Source organism: Camelina sativa, chromosome 3 (assembly GCF_000633955.1).
Source record: "Camelina sativa cultivar DH55 chromosome 3, Cs, whole genome shotgun sequence".
In the NCBI taxonomy this organism is placed as follows: Eukaryota; Viridiplantae; Streptophyta; class Magnoliopsida; order Brassicales; family Brassicaceae; genus Camelina; species Camelina sativa.
Genome location: NC_025687.1, coordinates 24,736,809 through 24,753,711, shown reverse-complemented (window position 1 = coordinate 24,753,711; position 16,903 = coordinate 24,736,809). Strand labels below are relative to the sequence as shown.

At 33.4% G+C, this 16,903-nt stretch overlaps 1 protein-coding gene and 2 pseudogenes across 1 annotated transcript; 2 read left to right on the top strand and 1 right to left on the bottom strand.

Annotated features, from left to right (window-relative positions):
• LOC104778006 (microtubule-associated protein SPIRAL2-like) lies at nt 268-4,842 on the top strand. The gene is made up of 6 exons (XM_010502361.2): nt 268-1,118; nt 1,501-1,692; nt 2,169-2,828; nt 3,643-3,748; nt 3,850-4,451; nt 4,544-4,842. The coding sequence occupies exons 1-6, from the start codon at nt 405-407 to the stop codon at nt 4,733-4,735; spliced, it is 2,466 nt and encodes an 821-aa protein (XP_010500663.1). The 5' UTR covers nt 268-404; the 3' UTR covers nt 4,736-4,842.
• Nucleotides 5,061-6,182, bottom strand: LOC104778005 (annotated as a pseudogene).
• Nucleotides 14,782-16,174, top strand: LOC104779287 (annotated as a pseudogene).

Sequence of the window (16,903 nt, the reverse complement as noted above, 5' to 3'; positions counted from 1 at the left end):
TTTTATATATATGATTGCTAATAACTTATTAGAATGACACACATCTTTGAAAAAAAAATATATCAGTGTAATTTTTTAACCATTCCAACAATTAAGTTTATTTAAGGTTTGACCATTAAAAAAAAAACCCTCTATTTATTTCGTAATGACAAAATAATAAAAAAAAAAAGTCTTTAAGCTTTTGTGATTGGCTTAAAACTAAATTTAAAATGGAATATTTTCTGGATTAAAAAAAGAAAAAACCAACGAAGCAAATGACATGGCAAAGACGTGGTCTCCACTCTCTCAAGACTCCTCCCCAACAGAAAAAAATATTAGCAACGTCGCCGGAAAAACCAAACGTCTTCTTCTTCTTCTTCAGTTCTTCTTCCTTCTGGTCTATTTCTTCTTCACATCATCATCCAATGCGATCACCAACCTTTATGAAACCTTCAATGAAACCTTCTTCAAATCCATCTTCCTTCTCCGTCAGATCCTCCGTCGCTGTCTCGTCACACTCAGCAACGGTGGAATTGAAACAGAGGATCTTAACCTCTCTCTCTCGTCTCGGTGATCGCGATACTTATCAGATTGCCGTTGATGATCTCGAGAAAACAGTCCTCTCCGTCTCCGATTCTCCCGATATCCTCCTCCCCGTGCTTCTCCATTGTCTCTTCGATTCCTTCTCCGATCCTAAAGCTCCGGTCAAGAGAGAATCGATACGGCTCCTCTCCTTTCTCTGCCTCACTTACTCCGATCTCTCCTCTTCTCAGCTCGCCAAAATCATCTCTCACATCGTTAAGCGTCTCAAGGACGCTGATAACGGTGTACGCGACGCTTGTCGCGACGCGATTGGCTCTCTCTCTGCGCAGTTTCTCAAGGAGAAGGATGATGGAATTGGGTCTTCTTCTTCGTTGGTTGGGCTATTTGCTAAACCCTTGTTTGAAGCAATGGCGGAGCAGAACAAAAGCTTACAATCTGGTGCTGCGATTTGTATGGGGAAGATGGTGGATTCAGTTACCGATCAGCCTCCCGTTGCTGCTTTTCAAAAACTATGCCCTAGAATCTCCAAGCTTTTGAATAGCCCCAATTACATTACTAAGGCTTCACTCTTGCCTGTTGTTGGAAGCTTGTCCCAGGTTTGTGCATTGTGGTTTTTATCAAAAAGTACAATGCCTTTTTTTAACTTAGATTAAGATTCCCTTGCTTGAATTGTTCAGCTGCTTTTAGTTTGTGCTTCGTCTCTAGTTTTGGCTACTTGTGTTTCTATGCTAAGAAGATTGGGAAGGGCCCGAAGGGGTATGCTCAGACTTTTGGAATCTTGATTTATGTAATCTAGAAATGTTTTTGTGGCACTGGACTAAGAGATAAGCTATGTTTTGGTCTCCATTACTAGAGAAATGAGATGAAAGCAAACCTTTATGTGTCTAAAGTTCATTGTTCATCTCTGATCTGCTTGATGGACAAATCTAATGGGTCTTCTCTATGGATTACATATTTTGAGCTATGAAATTGTTGCAGGTTGGAGCTATTGCACCCCAGAGTGTGGCATCACTGCTACACAGCATTCACGAGTGCCTTGGATGTACGAATTGGGTTACTCGTAAAGCAGCTGCTGATGTCTTAATCTCCTTAGCCGTCCATTCTAGCAGTTTGGTAGCAGACAAAACAGATTCCACTCTTACAGTTCTTGAAGCCTGTCGCTTTGATAAGGTACACTCCAATTTCGTTTCTTTTCAGTAAAATTATGTTCTTACAGTCACGTGAATCTCTGTAAAGAAACGGCTTTATACTTTTTTGTGGATTTACCATCTTAGCTTATAACTGTTAGCATAGCTATGGGTTTTTTTCTTGAGATCTTCCTGGAAGAGGAATCATTTGCCAATATTTAAGGTTAGAAAGGAGATTGACACCAGGAAAAGAAATGCAGATTACTCTAATGGTTATGATAAAATAGCTCTCTCCTTGTCTTTAGAACCTTATAAGTAAGCTAATCGTGTTAGCCGTGTTTAATTTTTCTGATCAACTAAACAGTGCCAAAGGTATACAAGCTAGACTTGGATAGTAATAAGAATTGCGGATGTTCTTTATATTCTACAAATCTACTGGGTCTTCTCTATGGATTACATACTTTTTCCGACATTTCTTGCATCATTCTGAAAAATGACTATATTTCCTTTGGCGTGCAGATAAAACCTGTTAGAGAAAGCTTGTCCGAAGCATTAAACGTCTGGAAGAATATTGCTGGAAAAGGTGAAGCTCGAACATCTGACGAACAGAAGGATGTGTCATCTGAGCAGTGTATATTAGAAAGGAATGGAGAAACTGATTCATTAGCAAGCGACGGAGCAGGGATGGTGATTCGAGGCTCTTCTGATGGTTTGAGCAGTAATTCAGATTCCATTTCAAAAGCAGTTCTCATTTTGAGGAAAAAAGCACCTCGATTGACTGGCAAAGATCTTAACCCAGAGTTTTTCCAGAAACTGGAAAAAAGAGGTTCTGATGATATGCCAGTTGAAGTTATTCTTCCCTGTAGGCAAATGAATTCGTCGAACTCAAACACAGAGGATGAATCAGATGCCAATACTTCAGTCTCGAGGAGTAGGTCAAAAGGTTTGTGCAGAACAGCTGGTGTCCATCCCAAACAAAGACATTTTGGAGACTTTGCAAGAGAAAAATGGGTTGATGAAAGAATGAACGGAGGCGAATCACGGTTGAGAGCATGTGATGGGGATCAAACCGAAGTAATCCAGGCAGAGGCATCTGAAAACAGAGAGAATTGGCCACCTTTACAGAGACAGTTATTGCACTTGGAGAGACAACAAACCCACATAATGAATATGTTGCAGGTACTGTTTTGATTTCAAATCAATATAGTGNCATCATTCTGAAAAATGACTATATTTCCTTTGGCGTGCAGATAAAACCTGTTAGAGAAAGCTTGTCCGAAGCATTAAACGTCTGGAAGAATATTGCTGGAAAAGGTGAAGCTCGAACATCTGACGAACAGAAGGATGTGTCATCTGAGCAGTGTATATTAGAAAGGAATGGAGAAACTGATTCATTAGCAAGCGACGGAGCAGGGATGGTGATTCGAGGCTCTTCTGATGGTTTGAGCAGTAATTCAGATTCCATTTCAAAAGCAGTTCTCATTTTGAGGAAAAAAGCACCTCGATTGACTGGCAAAGATCTTAACCCAGAGTTTTTCCAGAAACTGGAAAAAAGAGGTTCTGATGATATGCCAGTTGAAGTTATTCTTCCCTGTAGGCAAATGAATTCGTCGAACTCAAACACAGAGGATGAATCAGATGCCAATACTTCAGTCTCGAGGAGTAGGTCAAAAGGTTTGTGCAGAACAGCTGGTGTCCATCCCAAACAAAGACATTTTGGAGACTTTGCAAGAGAAAAATGGGTTGATGAAAGAATGAACGGAGGCGAATCACGGTTGAGAGCATGTGATGGGGATCAAACCGAAGTAATCCAGGCAGAGGCATCTGAAAACAGAGAGAATTGGCCACCTTTACAGAGACAGTTATTGCACTTGGAGAGACAACAAACCCACATAATGAATATGTTGCAGGTACTGTTTTGATTTCAAATCAATATAGTGATTTGCTTTGAAGAAAGTTTCACTCTTAAAAGGTAACTCCTTTACCATTGCAGGATTTCATGGGTGGTTCACACGACGGCATGATAAGTTTGGAGAACCGTGTTAGAGGTCTTGAGAGGATTGTAGAAGAGATGTCAAGAGAAATTTCCATACAATCAGGTAAGTAAAACTGTTTGATACGCCCAGTTAAACAACTGCAACTTGTTGCATCCATTTGAAGAAAGATATTTATTAGTCACCAAAACTTAAATTTTCTTCAGGTGCGAGAGGAAAGACGGCAGCATCATGGAGGTCTGATGCAAATGGATGGGATAGTTCTAAGAATGGAGCTTCTTCTAGAAACACTCAGTCCAGTACAAGAAGGACACATGGCACTGGTCCTTCGGACTCTGAGCATTCAGGTAACAGCAGAAGAGCTTGGGACAAAAGCTCTGTACCCATAAGACTAGGTGAAGGACCTTCTGCTAGAAGCGTATGGCAAGCATCAAAAGATGAAGCTACGCTTGAAGCAATACGTGTGGCTGGAGAAGACTGTGGAACGTCAAGGAATAGGCGAGTATCTATTCCCCAAGCAGAAGCAATAATGGACGAAGATGATGATGAACGTGGAGGACAAAAGGGAGACCTTTTCTGGACTTGTTGGAGCAATGCGATGCACGCACTTCGAGTTGGTGACACCGACTCTGCATTTGCTGAGGTATTATCTACGGGAGACGATCATTTGCTTGTCAAGTTAATGGACAAGACCGGTCCTGTTCTTGATCAACTCTCGAGTGATATTGGAAACGAGGCTATCCATTCTATTACACAGTTTCTCATGGATCATACTCTGTTTGATATCTGTCTATCTTGGATTCAACAGGTAACAAAATTCTTCATTTTTTCTTACCAAGATTCATGTTTTTACCTCAGAACTTTTTGAATTAACCTGATCGTAATTAATTAATCTATCAGCTGCTGGAAGTAAGTGTAGAAAATGGAGCAGACTTTATAGAAATACCGTTAGAGTTAAAGAAGGAGCTATTGTCGAATCTACATGAAGCTTCGTCGACAACAGATCCTCCAGAGGAATGGGAAGGTCTAGCTCCCGACCATCTTTTGGTCCAGTTAGCATCTAACTGGACCATCGAGCTCCAACATTTTTGACCCGTAGGAATGTTTGGAAGACATTTTTCATTGTACAGATATATGATTATTCTTACACTTGTGAAGCACTAAAAAAATAAACATTGAATATGGTACTTTTGAGTCAATGAAAGCAACTATACATCTGATCATATAGAATAATGGTGCTCCTTAGTGCATTTTATGGTTTGCAATATTGCTTACTATTAAATCACAAAAGGACATTAGTAATGAGATAGAAATCCTATGTAAGGAACGATAAAATTATTCGACAAAAACAAAACAAAAAAAATATATAATTAACCTTAAAGTTCCATAGGGAAAAAAAAAAAAAGATCAAATGTTGTTACAAAGCCAAGAGACTCTCAATGTTAAAGCAAGTATGTAACGGATATAGATGTCCGTTTCCAAGTCCATTACTGAGCATAAAGTCAGCACCCGCGACTCCTTTGAATTCGACTTTTCTGGAGCTCTTTTTCTCCGGGTCATAATATATAATATAAAACGATTGGAGACTGTCTGGTGGTACAAAAACAAACTCACCATCATCAGTGATACCAATTATTCCGCAGGGTGATTCAAAAAATGGTTTAGTATAGTGTTTGCACAACCATTTAGCATCCTCCAAAACCCAAAGTGTGATTTTCGTATGGTTCGTGTTAAGACCAACACAAGCTAACTTACCTTCATAAGGTATAAGCTTACCCCACCATTTATTACCCCATGGCATTTCTATCACATCATGGAACTTTTCAGACCTGACATCAAAACTCATTATAACGCCAACATTGGATTTGTCAAGGCTGGCTTTATAATATACAACACCGTTGATGCATCGCCCATCATTGCCATTTAAAAATTTAATAAAAGGTTGATGCTTATGGTTGATCTTGATGCTTCTCCATTTTTTTGTAGCTGATCCTGTTAACGTAAGAACCCGACACTCATCAGAAGCTCTATCACGAGGCATGGACACTACTTTGTGTTCACACGCCACGGGATCGTATCCTAAAAACACTGCTATACGCTTCCAGGTGGTTTTGGGTTTGGGCAAGGTTGAGAACTTTCTAAAGGTAGGGTTCCAAATGACGGGTGTTGCTGCTCTCCGGAAACAGATCAAGCCCTGGACAGATTCCGTGAAGGAGAAGCGACAGTACTTAGGGTATTTCATTTGATAACTATCCACTTGCTGATCAGGCTCGTTCGGGTTCTGAATGGAGAAAACAAACAGCTTTCCTTTTGTTTTGAACAAGAGTAGAAGACTCGATGAAGACTGCTTTGGAAACATGTTGCTAATGAAATATGGATCGGTGCTGATCGAGGACCATTGCTTCGAAACGCAACGAGATCTCAAAACTGATTTTGCTGGCAGCTTTGAAAGTATCTTCGACGTTACATCCGAAGGAATTGATGGCGATGACCTGCTTTTCTCGATTTTTCTCATTTTCTCTTCTCGTGATTGTTCCATCCTTTGCTTAAACCCCTATAATTCGTTCTCTTATTATATATATGGGAACCCTAACAAAGCTGTGATTTGCTCTCTTTTTTTTTCAAAATAAAATAACTAAAAAAAATCCAAAGATATTATTATTATCCTTTCGGAGATTTATGATAAAATTGGAACGATAATGACAAGATTAGCATGAATAACAACAACAAAAACCGAACGATATTGGAGCTAGATTTGAAATACAACTTGGAACCCCTACATGTTAGAAACATAAACATTAATTTGGTTTTTTAAATCTATATATGCTTAATGTTCCCATGTGCATTCATGTTTTGTAATTTTTTGTTTGACAGCTCACTTTGTAAATTATTTTACTCAAAGATCACAATTTTTTTTTGGTAATCTTAAACATATGAAAATAGCCATAAGATTACAACTAAAATGTAAAGACATGAAACCATAGAACAGTTCAGTAACTCATCTTACCACTTTCAAACTTAAAAATCAATCTATATTAAATAAAAGTAAGAGCTATAAGCTCCTAAGACTGTCCACATAGGATTTAAAACATCAATCCAAACTCGACATGTCACTGGTTAACATTTTTTAAATTTCCAGAATTTTCTATATTAGGATATTTTTTAAACGACCAATCAGGATTTGAAATGTCATTCATTAACATTTTTTAAATTTACAGAATTTTTAAGAAAAAGGAAAATTTTAAATTTATGAAAATAAAAGAACTATGTACAATATCCCACATCGGCTAGAAAATTTTTAGACAATGGTTCAGAACCAGTATAAATAAGATTAATATGCTTCTAACAACGAATAAGTAGGAAATCTTGATTTATAAGGCGTCCAAGTTTAAAAGTTTTATTCGGTTTGATCCGGTTTTTTATTTGATCAAACTAAAACTTTAAAAAGTTTCAAAAAAAAATATTATAATTTTTAAAAGTTTAAATATTATTCCTTTCACTGGTGTCAGGTTGATGGTTCTTGGAAAGGTTCGGATCCTTTTCAGGGTTTGGGCTGGTGGTGTTGCAGTGCAGAGGATTCAACGCTTCTTTTGGGAGCACGAAGTCACTGAAGAGGCCTAACTCCCTTACATGTGGAATTACAGGCCCTGATCTGGGCTATGGAGTCTTTACAGGAGGTTGGAGTTGATTGTCAGGTTTTTGAGACGGATTGTGCCGAACTAGTAGAGATGGTGCAATCGCCGGAGGATTGGCCCCCTTTTTCGAACCTGCTGGAGGATTTTTCATCGCTCCGGACTTCCTACCCTTCCTTCACCCTAGCTAGGATCCCACGAGATCTCAACAAAAGGGCTAATTGCCTTGCTCGGTCTTCAAGACCTTTACTTTCTGAATCTATTTTTGTAAACTGTTATCCTCCTGTTTGGGTCACCAATCTTGGAGTTCTCTTTTAATTTTATTAATGTTTGGTTGAAAAAAAAAAGTTTAAATATTGAAACATTTAAAAGTTCTTACTTTTTAAAAAGTTTTTAAATATTATAATTTTAAAATTTTAATTGTTTAAAATATTATAAATATTGAAACTTTTTAAAAGGTTTAAATATTATATTTCAAACCTTTTAAAAGTTTAAAATATTATAAATATTGAAACCTCTAAAAGTCTTAGCTTTTAAAAGGTTTCAAAATATTATTATTTTTAAATTTTAAAAATTTCTTAACATTTAAAAGGTTTTTTTAAAAATATTAAAAATATTTAAACTTCATAGAATGTTTTAAAATATTACAATTACTTAACCTCCATAGAAATTTTAAGATATTATATCTATACTAATAGAAAGTTGAAGCTATAAACTCCTAAAGGTGTCTATATAGGATTTTAAAAAAACTAATAAGAATTAGATATTTCACTAATAACATTTTTGGAAATATAGTAGTAATCTACATTATTAAGATTTTTTAGAAAAAGAAAGGAAAATCTATAACAATTAAAAAAAAATATGTACAACATCCAACATCGGCTAGAAAAATTTTAGACAATGACTGAGAACCATTATAAATAAAACTAATATGTTTTTAACTATAAATTTATCAGGTTTGCTTGATTTATGCATATTTATCAGGTTTCCAAATTTAAAAGTTTTATTTGATTTATTTTAGCAAATTAAAAATTTTAAAGGTTTAAAGATTTACTATAGAATGTTTAAAAAAATTATAAATACCTCCATAGAAATGTTAAAATATTATAACTATTTAAACTCTATAAAAGTTAAAGTGTCATTAATATTTAACTCTAAAAAAAATGTTACAAATATTTAAACTACATCTAAAGTTTTAAATATTTAAAATATTTAATCTCTATTAAAAATTTAAAAGTTTAAGAATTACTAAATATTATATATCAAATTTATTAATATCTTGAAAATATCTTACTTATCTTCGTTTGTGCTTTTTATCTCTTATGAGCTGTAAAACATGTTTTTGTATATGACTTTACAGATTATTTGATATTTTTGCAGTAAAATATTTATTTTAAAGTCAAAGAAAGAAGGATTGACGTCGCAAGACCTTGATTTGATGTTATTTTAGTTTAAAGAAGAAGGATGGATGAAAAGCACAAATATTGTTTTAACTATAAAATGTGTTCATATTACTTTCTCTGCAAGTAAGAATTTTGGTTTGAGAAGTTTCAATACGTGTGGATCTAAAACCGAATAAGTATATGGATTAAGTTATCAATAATTGGGTGTATGTGTTGACTATGATGGTCTTCATGAATTGCACAATTTTTATGAGAAAATAAATGATTTTGGTCTTGGAGCTTGATGGGTTAACAAGTTGTGTGGTAGACTAAAAAAAGGTTTTCTTTGAAAGAATGTGAAGAAGTTAACGAGGAAGAACAATAAAAAGAGTATAACGAAGAACCGGATGGTAAAAGTAAAGATGAAAATTAATATGAAATTTGACAATGAAAATGACAAGAAAGAATATGAAAAATAAGAAAACATTAAATAAAAAACACGAAAATATAGGTGATATCAATCAATTAAATATGAAAAACAAGATAAATTCATGATTATAAAATTGTTTCGTTTTTCTAAAAGCCAAAGAAATGGTTTAGGATATGTGAGGTCACTAGTTTGATCTGCCTCGCCTGGACGTCGAGTTAAATTCATGACTTTTTTATCAGATTTGATTTTAAAACACAACTAATTTTTATAGTTTTAAAAATTATGTATCTGAAATTTAATATTTTTCTTAATAGTAATTTAAAGTTTTCTATAAGATAATATTTCATTACCGTCAACAATCATATATAATTTTTATCAAAATATATCAAATAAACCCACGCTAACCTAGTTCATGATAAAAGTAGAAGCTATAAGCTCCTAAGGCTGTCCACATAGGATTTTAAACAACCAATATTAATTAGTCATCTCACTAATTAACATTTTTGCTTAAAGTGTCCACATAGTATTTAAAACAACCAATATGGATTAGACATTTCACTTATTAATATATACATATAACGTCCCACATCTGGTAGAAAAGTTTTAGACTAATATGCTAAATAAGAACCATTATAAATAAGACTAATATGCTTCCAACAATAAATGAACAGGAAAGCTTGATTTATCAAGCGTCCAATTTTAAAAAGTTTATTCGGTTTAATCTAATGTTTTATTTGAGCAAATAAAAACATTTAAAAAGTTTCTAAATATTATAATATTTTTAAAAGTTTCTAAATATTATAATATTTTAAAAAGTTTCTAAATATTATAATATTTTAAAAAGTTTCTAAATATTATAATATTTTAAAAAGGTTCTAAATATTATAATTTTTAAAATTTTAAAATGTTTAAAATATTATAAATATTGAAACTCTTAAAAGTTCTTAGCTTTTACAAAATTTAAAAATGAACAGGAAGCATGATTAATCAGGCATCCAAACTTAAAAGTTTTATTCGGATTATTTTGGTTCTTTATTTTAGAGAATTTATAAATTTTTGCCGACCAAAAAAAAAAGAAAAAGAGAATTTAAACATTTTAATATTTAAACAATAATAAAATTTCCAACAATTTAGATTACATATACAATTGATTTCCGGTTCTTTATTTTAGACAATAATAAAATTTCCAACAATTTCCATCAAAAAGTAAGTTGTGTAGTACTTCAAAACAAAAAAATTTGAATGATTATTCAGTGATAAAAAATAAGGAAGCGGACGAGGACGAGGAAGAATAAAAGTATAACGAAGAAGTGGATGAAAGTTATGTGTTAATTTTTAAAAAAATTGTTCTCAACGATTATCCAGTATAACGAAGAAGTAGATGCTGAAAGTAACGATGACAACTACCATACAAAATTGAAAATGAATATGACGAGAAACAATATAAAGAGTAAATGAAAAAAACACAAAGATATAAGTGGTGGTGTTCCATTGAATATGAGAAACCAAAACTGGTTCATGATTCTTCTGATCAGAATTGATTTTTAAACACAATTGATTTTTATATTTTTTAATTGTGTATTTAAAATAAAATTATTGTCTTAATAATAACTTAAATTATCAGAATATAATATTTCATAACTATCATTAATTATATATAATTTTTTCTAAAAATATTTAAAAATACCTACGCTGGGTTCAAAACCTAGTAGTTAAGAAATAATATTTGAATTTGTTACATATTTTTACGCTTGATCACATTTATTGTTACGCTGAATATTTTAGTTTTCAAATAAATTCCAGAACTATTTTTAGGCATGATCACATTTATTGTTATCAAAATCTAATTAAATTTTTTTGCTTAAACAAAAAATCCAACTAATCCCATAATATATGGAATTGCCTTTTGTTTACGATTCCGTTTAAAGAATGTAATATTGCTGATTTAATGTGTTAACTTTTCAAATAAACCCATGAATTAATCTGTTTAGTTATATGATTAATTGTCTTTACTACCTTTAATCATTCTATTTTGTTTGTGCTGTCTCTTCAAGAAAGCGTTAGGCGATATCTGGGCGGTGACCCAGCGCCTAGTGCCTAGAACGCTTAGTCGGAGTCTAAACGGTTTTTAGGTGGTTTAGGCGTTTACAACATAAAATATTATATATATAAGATTATGTAAAAATATATGTTAGGAAAGTAAAAAAATATAAATTATAAACAAAAGTAAAAAAAATACATTTGTTTAAGTTATATTAATAACATATAAATGTTTATAATTACGTATACATATAAAACTCAATAATTTAAATATATGTAGTGAAAAATCAAAAATAAATAATAAAATAAAATTTATGTTATTTTAAACGGTTCATGCGGTCATCTAGGCGTTTGCTGAGCGCTTAGAGCCTAGGCGGTCGCCTAGACCACTTCCGTGAACACTTCTAATGACATTTCAATGTAATTTTTTTATATTTTAAATGTTAGTTTCTTATCTGTAATTAATAAAAATCATAAAAGCTGCATGAATAAAGTGTGTCACTATAAGAAATAAGAAAAAAATATATGAAGACGTGAAGGTTTCCATGTGATTGGGGAAATATTGGATCTCACGCAGGGGCCTCTCTCCGGTCTCCAAGTCCATAGCGTTGTCGAAAATCATAATCTGCAATCCCATTGTACTCGACTCGTCGAAATGTCTTTGTCATTGGATTAATAATATATATGATATGAAGATCAGATTTGAGCGCCGTCCTTCGTAAATAAATCAATTCACTATCACCAGTGATACCTATTAGTTTGAACTTGTTTTTCAAACCCCGACCATAGTGAGAAAGAGGTAACAAAATATGATTCGACCATTCGAATTGTTTTGCATCATTCAAAACCCACAGTGAAACACTATCATGGGTGGAGCCAAGACATACTAACCTTCCTTGATTAGATACCATCATCACAGGCCAATACTTATCCTCCCATGGTAATTTGCATCGTCAAACTTTTCAGATCTTACATGGAACCTCATTATAACCCGATCAGGCGATCATAATCAATATCGGCTCGATAATATAGGACACCATTGACGCATGTGCAGTGTCCATAATCTTCTGTGCGACTGCCAGTGAAAGGGCTGTGCTTGTAGTTGGTTTTGACATCTCTCCATTGTTCTTGAGCTGGTCCCAAAGTTAAAACCCTACACTGATCATCGGATTCTCTATAATCATACGGCATGTACACAGCACACTACTTTGTGACCCGTAGAATGTTCGGAAAACATTTCATTGTACAGATATATGATTCTTTCACTTGTGAATCACTAAAAAACACATTAAATACATATGATACTTTTGAGTCAATGAGAGCTACTATACATCTGATCACATACTGATATAAATATCTTAAACTTCAAAAAAGGTATAAGAATGGTGCTCCTTAGTGCATTTATGTTTTGCAATATTGCTTACTATTATTAAATCACAAAAGAACAATTAAGTTTCAATTCATAAGGAAAAAAAAACAATCAAATGTTACAAAGACAAGAGACTCTCAATGTTTAGGCAAGAACGGACCGGATGTATAAGTGTGTTTCCAAGTCCATTACTGCGCCTAAATTCAGCATCCATGAGTCCTTTAAATTCGACTTTTCTATAGCTCTTTTTCTCCGGATCATGATATAAAATACAAAACGGGTTCAGAACCTAAGGTAAATAAATAAACTCACCATCATCAGTGATACCATGTATTCTGCAAGTTTCATTCAAAAGCTGATAATATGGATCAGTAAAGTGTTTGCACAACCATTTATATGTTTCGTAGCGTCCTATCCAAAACCCACAATGTGATATCCGCGTTGTTGTTCGTGGTAAAATTAACACAAGCTAACTTACCTTCATAAGGTATTAGCTTACCCCAACACGGATTAACCCATTTTCTATAACATGAAACTTTCCAGACTTGACATCAAAACTCATTATAATGTCAACATTGATCAAGGCTGGCTTTGTAATAAGAACACCGTTGATGCATCGCCCATTATTGTAACGATCGAACAGGAAGATGCTTATTTTTGATCTTGATGGTTCTCCATGTTTTTTTAGCTGATCCCAATTCTAGAACTCGAGACACTCATCAAAAGCTTTACCACGAGCACGAGGCATGCATACGTAGTTAGTAGGGTTAAAACCCTAATTCCATGATAAGAAAGGCTGACTTTTAGAGGGGTATTGAACTTAGATTTTAAAGGATTTGGTAGGATTTTAAAATTTTAGAATTTTAAAAGAGAAGAGCATTCTATTCTAGTATTATCTTAAAAAATTTAGAGATTTCATCATCTCCCGTTCATAATATTTAGAGATTTTTTTTTTTTTTTTAAATGGCTCATATTTAAAAGAGGACAAATAATTCAATTAAAAGGTTTTAATAATTGAATTAAAATGGTGTTAATTTTAAATTATCTTACGTATTTTGTGACGAAATATATATTACCATAGAAATTTTCATAGATTTAATTTGCGATAACCTATATGATTATACATATGAAATATATGGCAACAGTATATACTAATTTGAGATGCCTCTTGATAAAGTACAATATACTTTTAAACACTGTTTATTATTAAACATTTGTTGGCTATTAAATCGTAATTAGACAATATAATTGTTGCAAAAATTATTTCGACTGAAAAATAGTGACAAAATATAGTAAATTTAGTATATCTAAATAAATAATTTAATAAACATTATATATTATGTTTTATGAACACTATGGTTAAAAGAATTAAAAAAATATTTCATCATTAAATTACATATCAAATAAAACGTTAATGACACATCAATCACCTTTATCACAAAGGCATAAAACAGAAAAATAATTCAAAAAGTTTTTCTTATTGTTGAGAATTTAGTGTTATATCATTTTTAATGTTTGGAAGATGGGATCAAATCAACAGAGGCTTACACAAAATCATTTTTCCTGCAAGAAACAAAAAATATATATATTAAAGAATATAGATATAAAATTGGTTAAAACGTAAATCAGAAAGAAAAAAACAGCAGGTTATTGGGGGATATCGGTCGGGTTTTTACAGGATGATTATTGAAACAAATAAATTTTGCAACAGTCCTCACTTAAATGATCATACAGTTTACTACTTTGTATACCATGCATGTCGAGAATCTTAGGTTTGATGTTATGAAGACAACATATGTTGCAACATCTATACACCTACCAGAACAGAGCACATCAACATCATCTAGAGAAGATCATCAAGTGAAGACTGTTCATATATAACACGATCGTCATACTCAAAATTTGATGCTGTATTTTTTTAGAAGATGAATAAAATTTTCATTAATTTAAAGTATTTCTATTGTTCATTACTTATAATTTTCATTAATTTAAAGTATTTATATTGTTGGAGTTACCTTTATAGGTTAAATAGTCTTGTAGATCACGTAACCAGCTATATACATACAGTCTACAGAGATGCTGCACTTGCTTGGCTCAGCGCTATCAGCAAGAGGCACTACTGAATGTATATTTTACTTTTACTTCTAAAAAAGGCCTTAAGAGCTGGGCCTTTATTAGGTTAGTGCCAGCTCCTAATTAGATAAATAAATAGGTAATCTATTTATAGGTCGAACTTTAAAAAACAACTAATCCAAAAACTACACGTATCTCCTGTTCGATCGATCATGGTTAGTGGAAAAACTTTTGATTCCATTCCAGATGAGCTCATTCTCGAGATATTCTCGAGATTGTCTACAAAATCAATCGCTAGGTGCCGCTGCGTGTCGAAGCTGTGGAAGTCCTTGGCTCCAATCAGGTCAGGATTTCACCGTCATGATTTCACCGAGTTGTTAACTAGGTCCTCGGCTCGTCCACGTCTCTTAATTGGGGTAGCAAAAGACCGTGAGTGGAGCTTTTACTCAACTCTTCAGCCTCAGCCTCAGAATTCATATGAGAAGTCGTCTTCTCCCGTAGTAGCCGCCACCGAGTTTCATACCAAGTTCTCTAAAGGGACAAGCGGATACAACTGCAGCTGCAGCTATGCCTCTGAATTGATTTATTTCCATAATATGCGCATCCCAAGGGAAGATAAAGATCTAAAGCACGTGATATGTAACCCTCTCACAGGACAGTATGTGATCTTACCTGAACTTAGAGGTGAATCGTATAGCTATCTAGGGTTTGATCCGATTGACAAGAAATTCAAGGTATTGTTCATGACTAATCCTGAATTTATAGCTTCTAATGGTGCAGATCATTATATCTTGACACTAGGAACTGGGGAATTGATGTGGAGGAAGATCCGATGTCCTTTTACACATGAGCCTTTTTGGGAAAGGATTTGCATCGATGGTGTTTTGTATTACTCAGCTGATATTGATTATTATGATGGAAGAAGGTCTAATGTGATAGTTTGCTTTGATGTTAGGTCTGAGAAATTCAAGCTCGTTGACCCGAATTGCCGTTTTGATGATTTGATAAACTACAAGGGGAAACTATGTGTGATTGATTTGAAGTATGGTTATGCTGGTGGATTTCCCGTTAAGTTGAGGATGAGGTTCTAGAGGATGTCGAGAAGCCTGAATGGTCCAACTATGTCTACTCTTTGTCGGCTGATCAGAGTGAAGTTGTTAAGGTCAAACAGAATCTATCCGTTGTTGGGGTGACTGCTTCTGGTGAAATTGTTTTGTCAACGGGTTATCCATTTAATCCATTTTATGTTTTCTACTTCAATCCCGAAAGGAACACTCTCCAAAGTGTTAAATTCAAAGGTGTTGGAGGAGCTAATTGTCGTTTAAGAGTTAATGTCTTTGTAGACTATGTAGAGAATGATGCAATGCAACTCAAGTCAAGCCCTGTACAACTAGTAGGCGAAAATATTAAGTCTATAGACTATGTAGCGGATCATAGTGTTAATGATGCAATGCAACTCAAGTCAAGCCCTTTACAACTAGCTAGTAGGCGAAGATATAGTTCCCAAAAGGCCAGAACCAGAACGACGTAGGCATACATCTGCTGACCTCTCTAAGTCTTTTCATTCTGTGAAGAGCAAGGAGCCTAACAAGTACGAATTATCAGCTAACCTACTCTTACGCTCTGCTGGCTTAGCTATTTTGTTTGTTGTTTTGTTTTTTTGTTTTTCGTTTTGTTTAGCTCTATCATTCTGGTGGCTTTTATTTAAACTAGGACTCAAACTCCCGCAATATCGCGGGGAAGTATTTTAGAAAAATAAATTAAATTTAAAATTTAAAATTATACATTGTGAAATTATTTGAAAGTAATAGAATAGTTTGAATACATGAATATTAAACATAACTGTTAGTAAAAACACAACCATCAAAATTAAAAATTATAATAAAAAAAAAAGTATTTAGTAAAGAAACGCAACTGTTTAAAAAAACATTTTTTAAAATATTAGAAATATAAAATATTTTATGAAGAATTATGGTAAAGAGCTACAATTAAAAAGCTATTATGACAAAGTTGATGAAGAGATAGAATATATAGAGAAATCAAAAGATATGACTATTTAAATAAATATACCTATTAGAATAAAAAGTTGTGATAGAAAAATATGAATAAAATATAGTGAAAAAATACAACTCTACCATGAATAGATATAACGGTATAATTTAAAAAAAACATATAAAAACAAAGTTTTTAGAAAAAGGTACAACTCTAGAATGAACATATGCATTGTTTGAACTAGGAGTTATAGATGTCGTCTAGCTAAACATCTCTCTTCTCTCTCTAAAAACAACAACTCTCAGATCTAGGGTCCGGAGAGGGCGTCTCTTCTCCTTGTTC

What these genes read in the sequence shown, in the direction of transcription:
- LOC104778006 (XM_010502361.2), top strand. Translation starts at nt 405, where the DNA reads ATGCGATCACCAACCTTTATGAAACCTTCAATGAAACCTTCTTCAAAT. An exon ending in ACATAATGAATATGTTGCAG is followed by an intron (nt 2,829 to 3,642) that starts GTACTGTTTTGA and finishes TTACCATTGCAG; the next exon opens with GATTTCATGGGTGGTTCACA. An exon ending in GTCTATCTTGGATTCAACAG is followed by an intron (nt 4,452 to 4,543) that starts GTAACAAAATTC and finishes TTAATCTATCAG; the next exon opens with CTGCTGGAAGTAAGTGTAGA.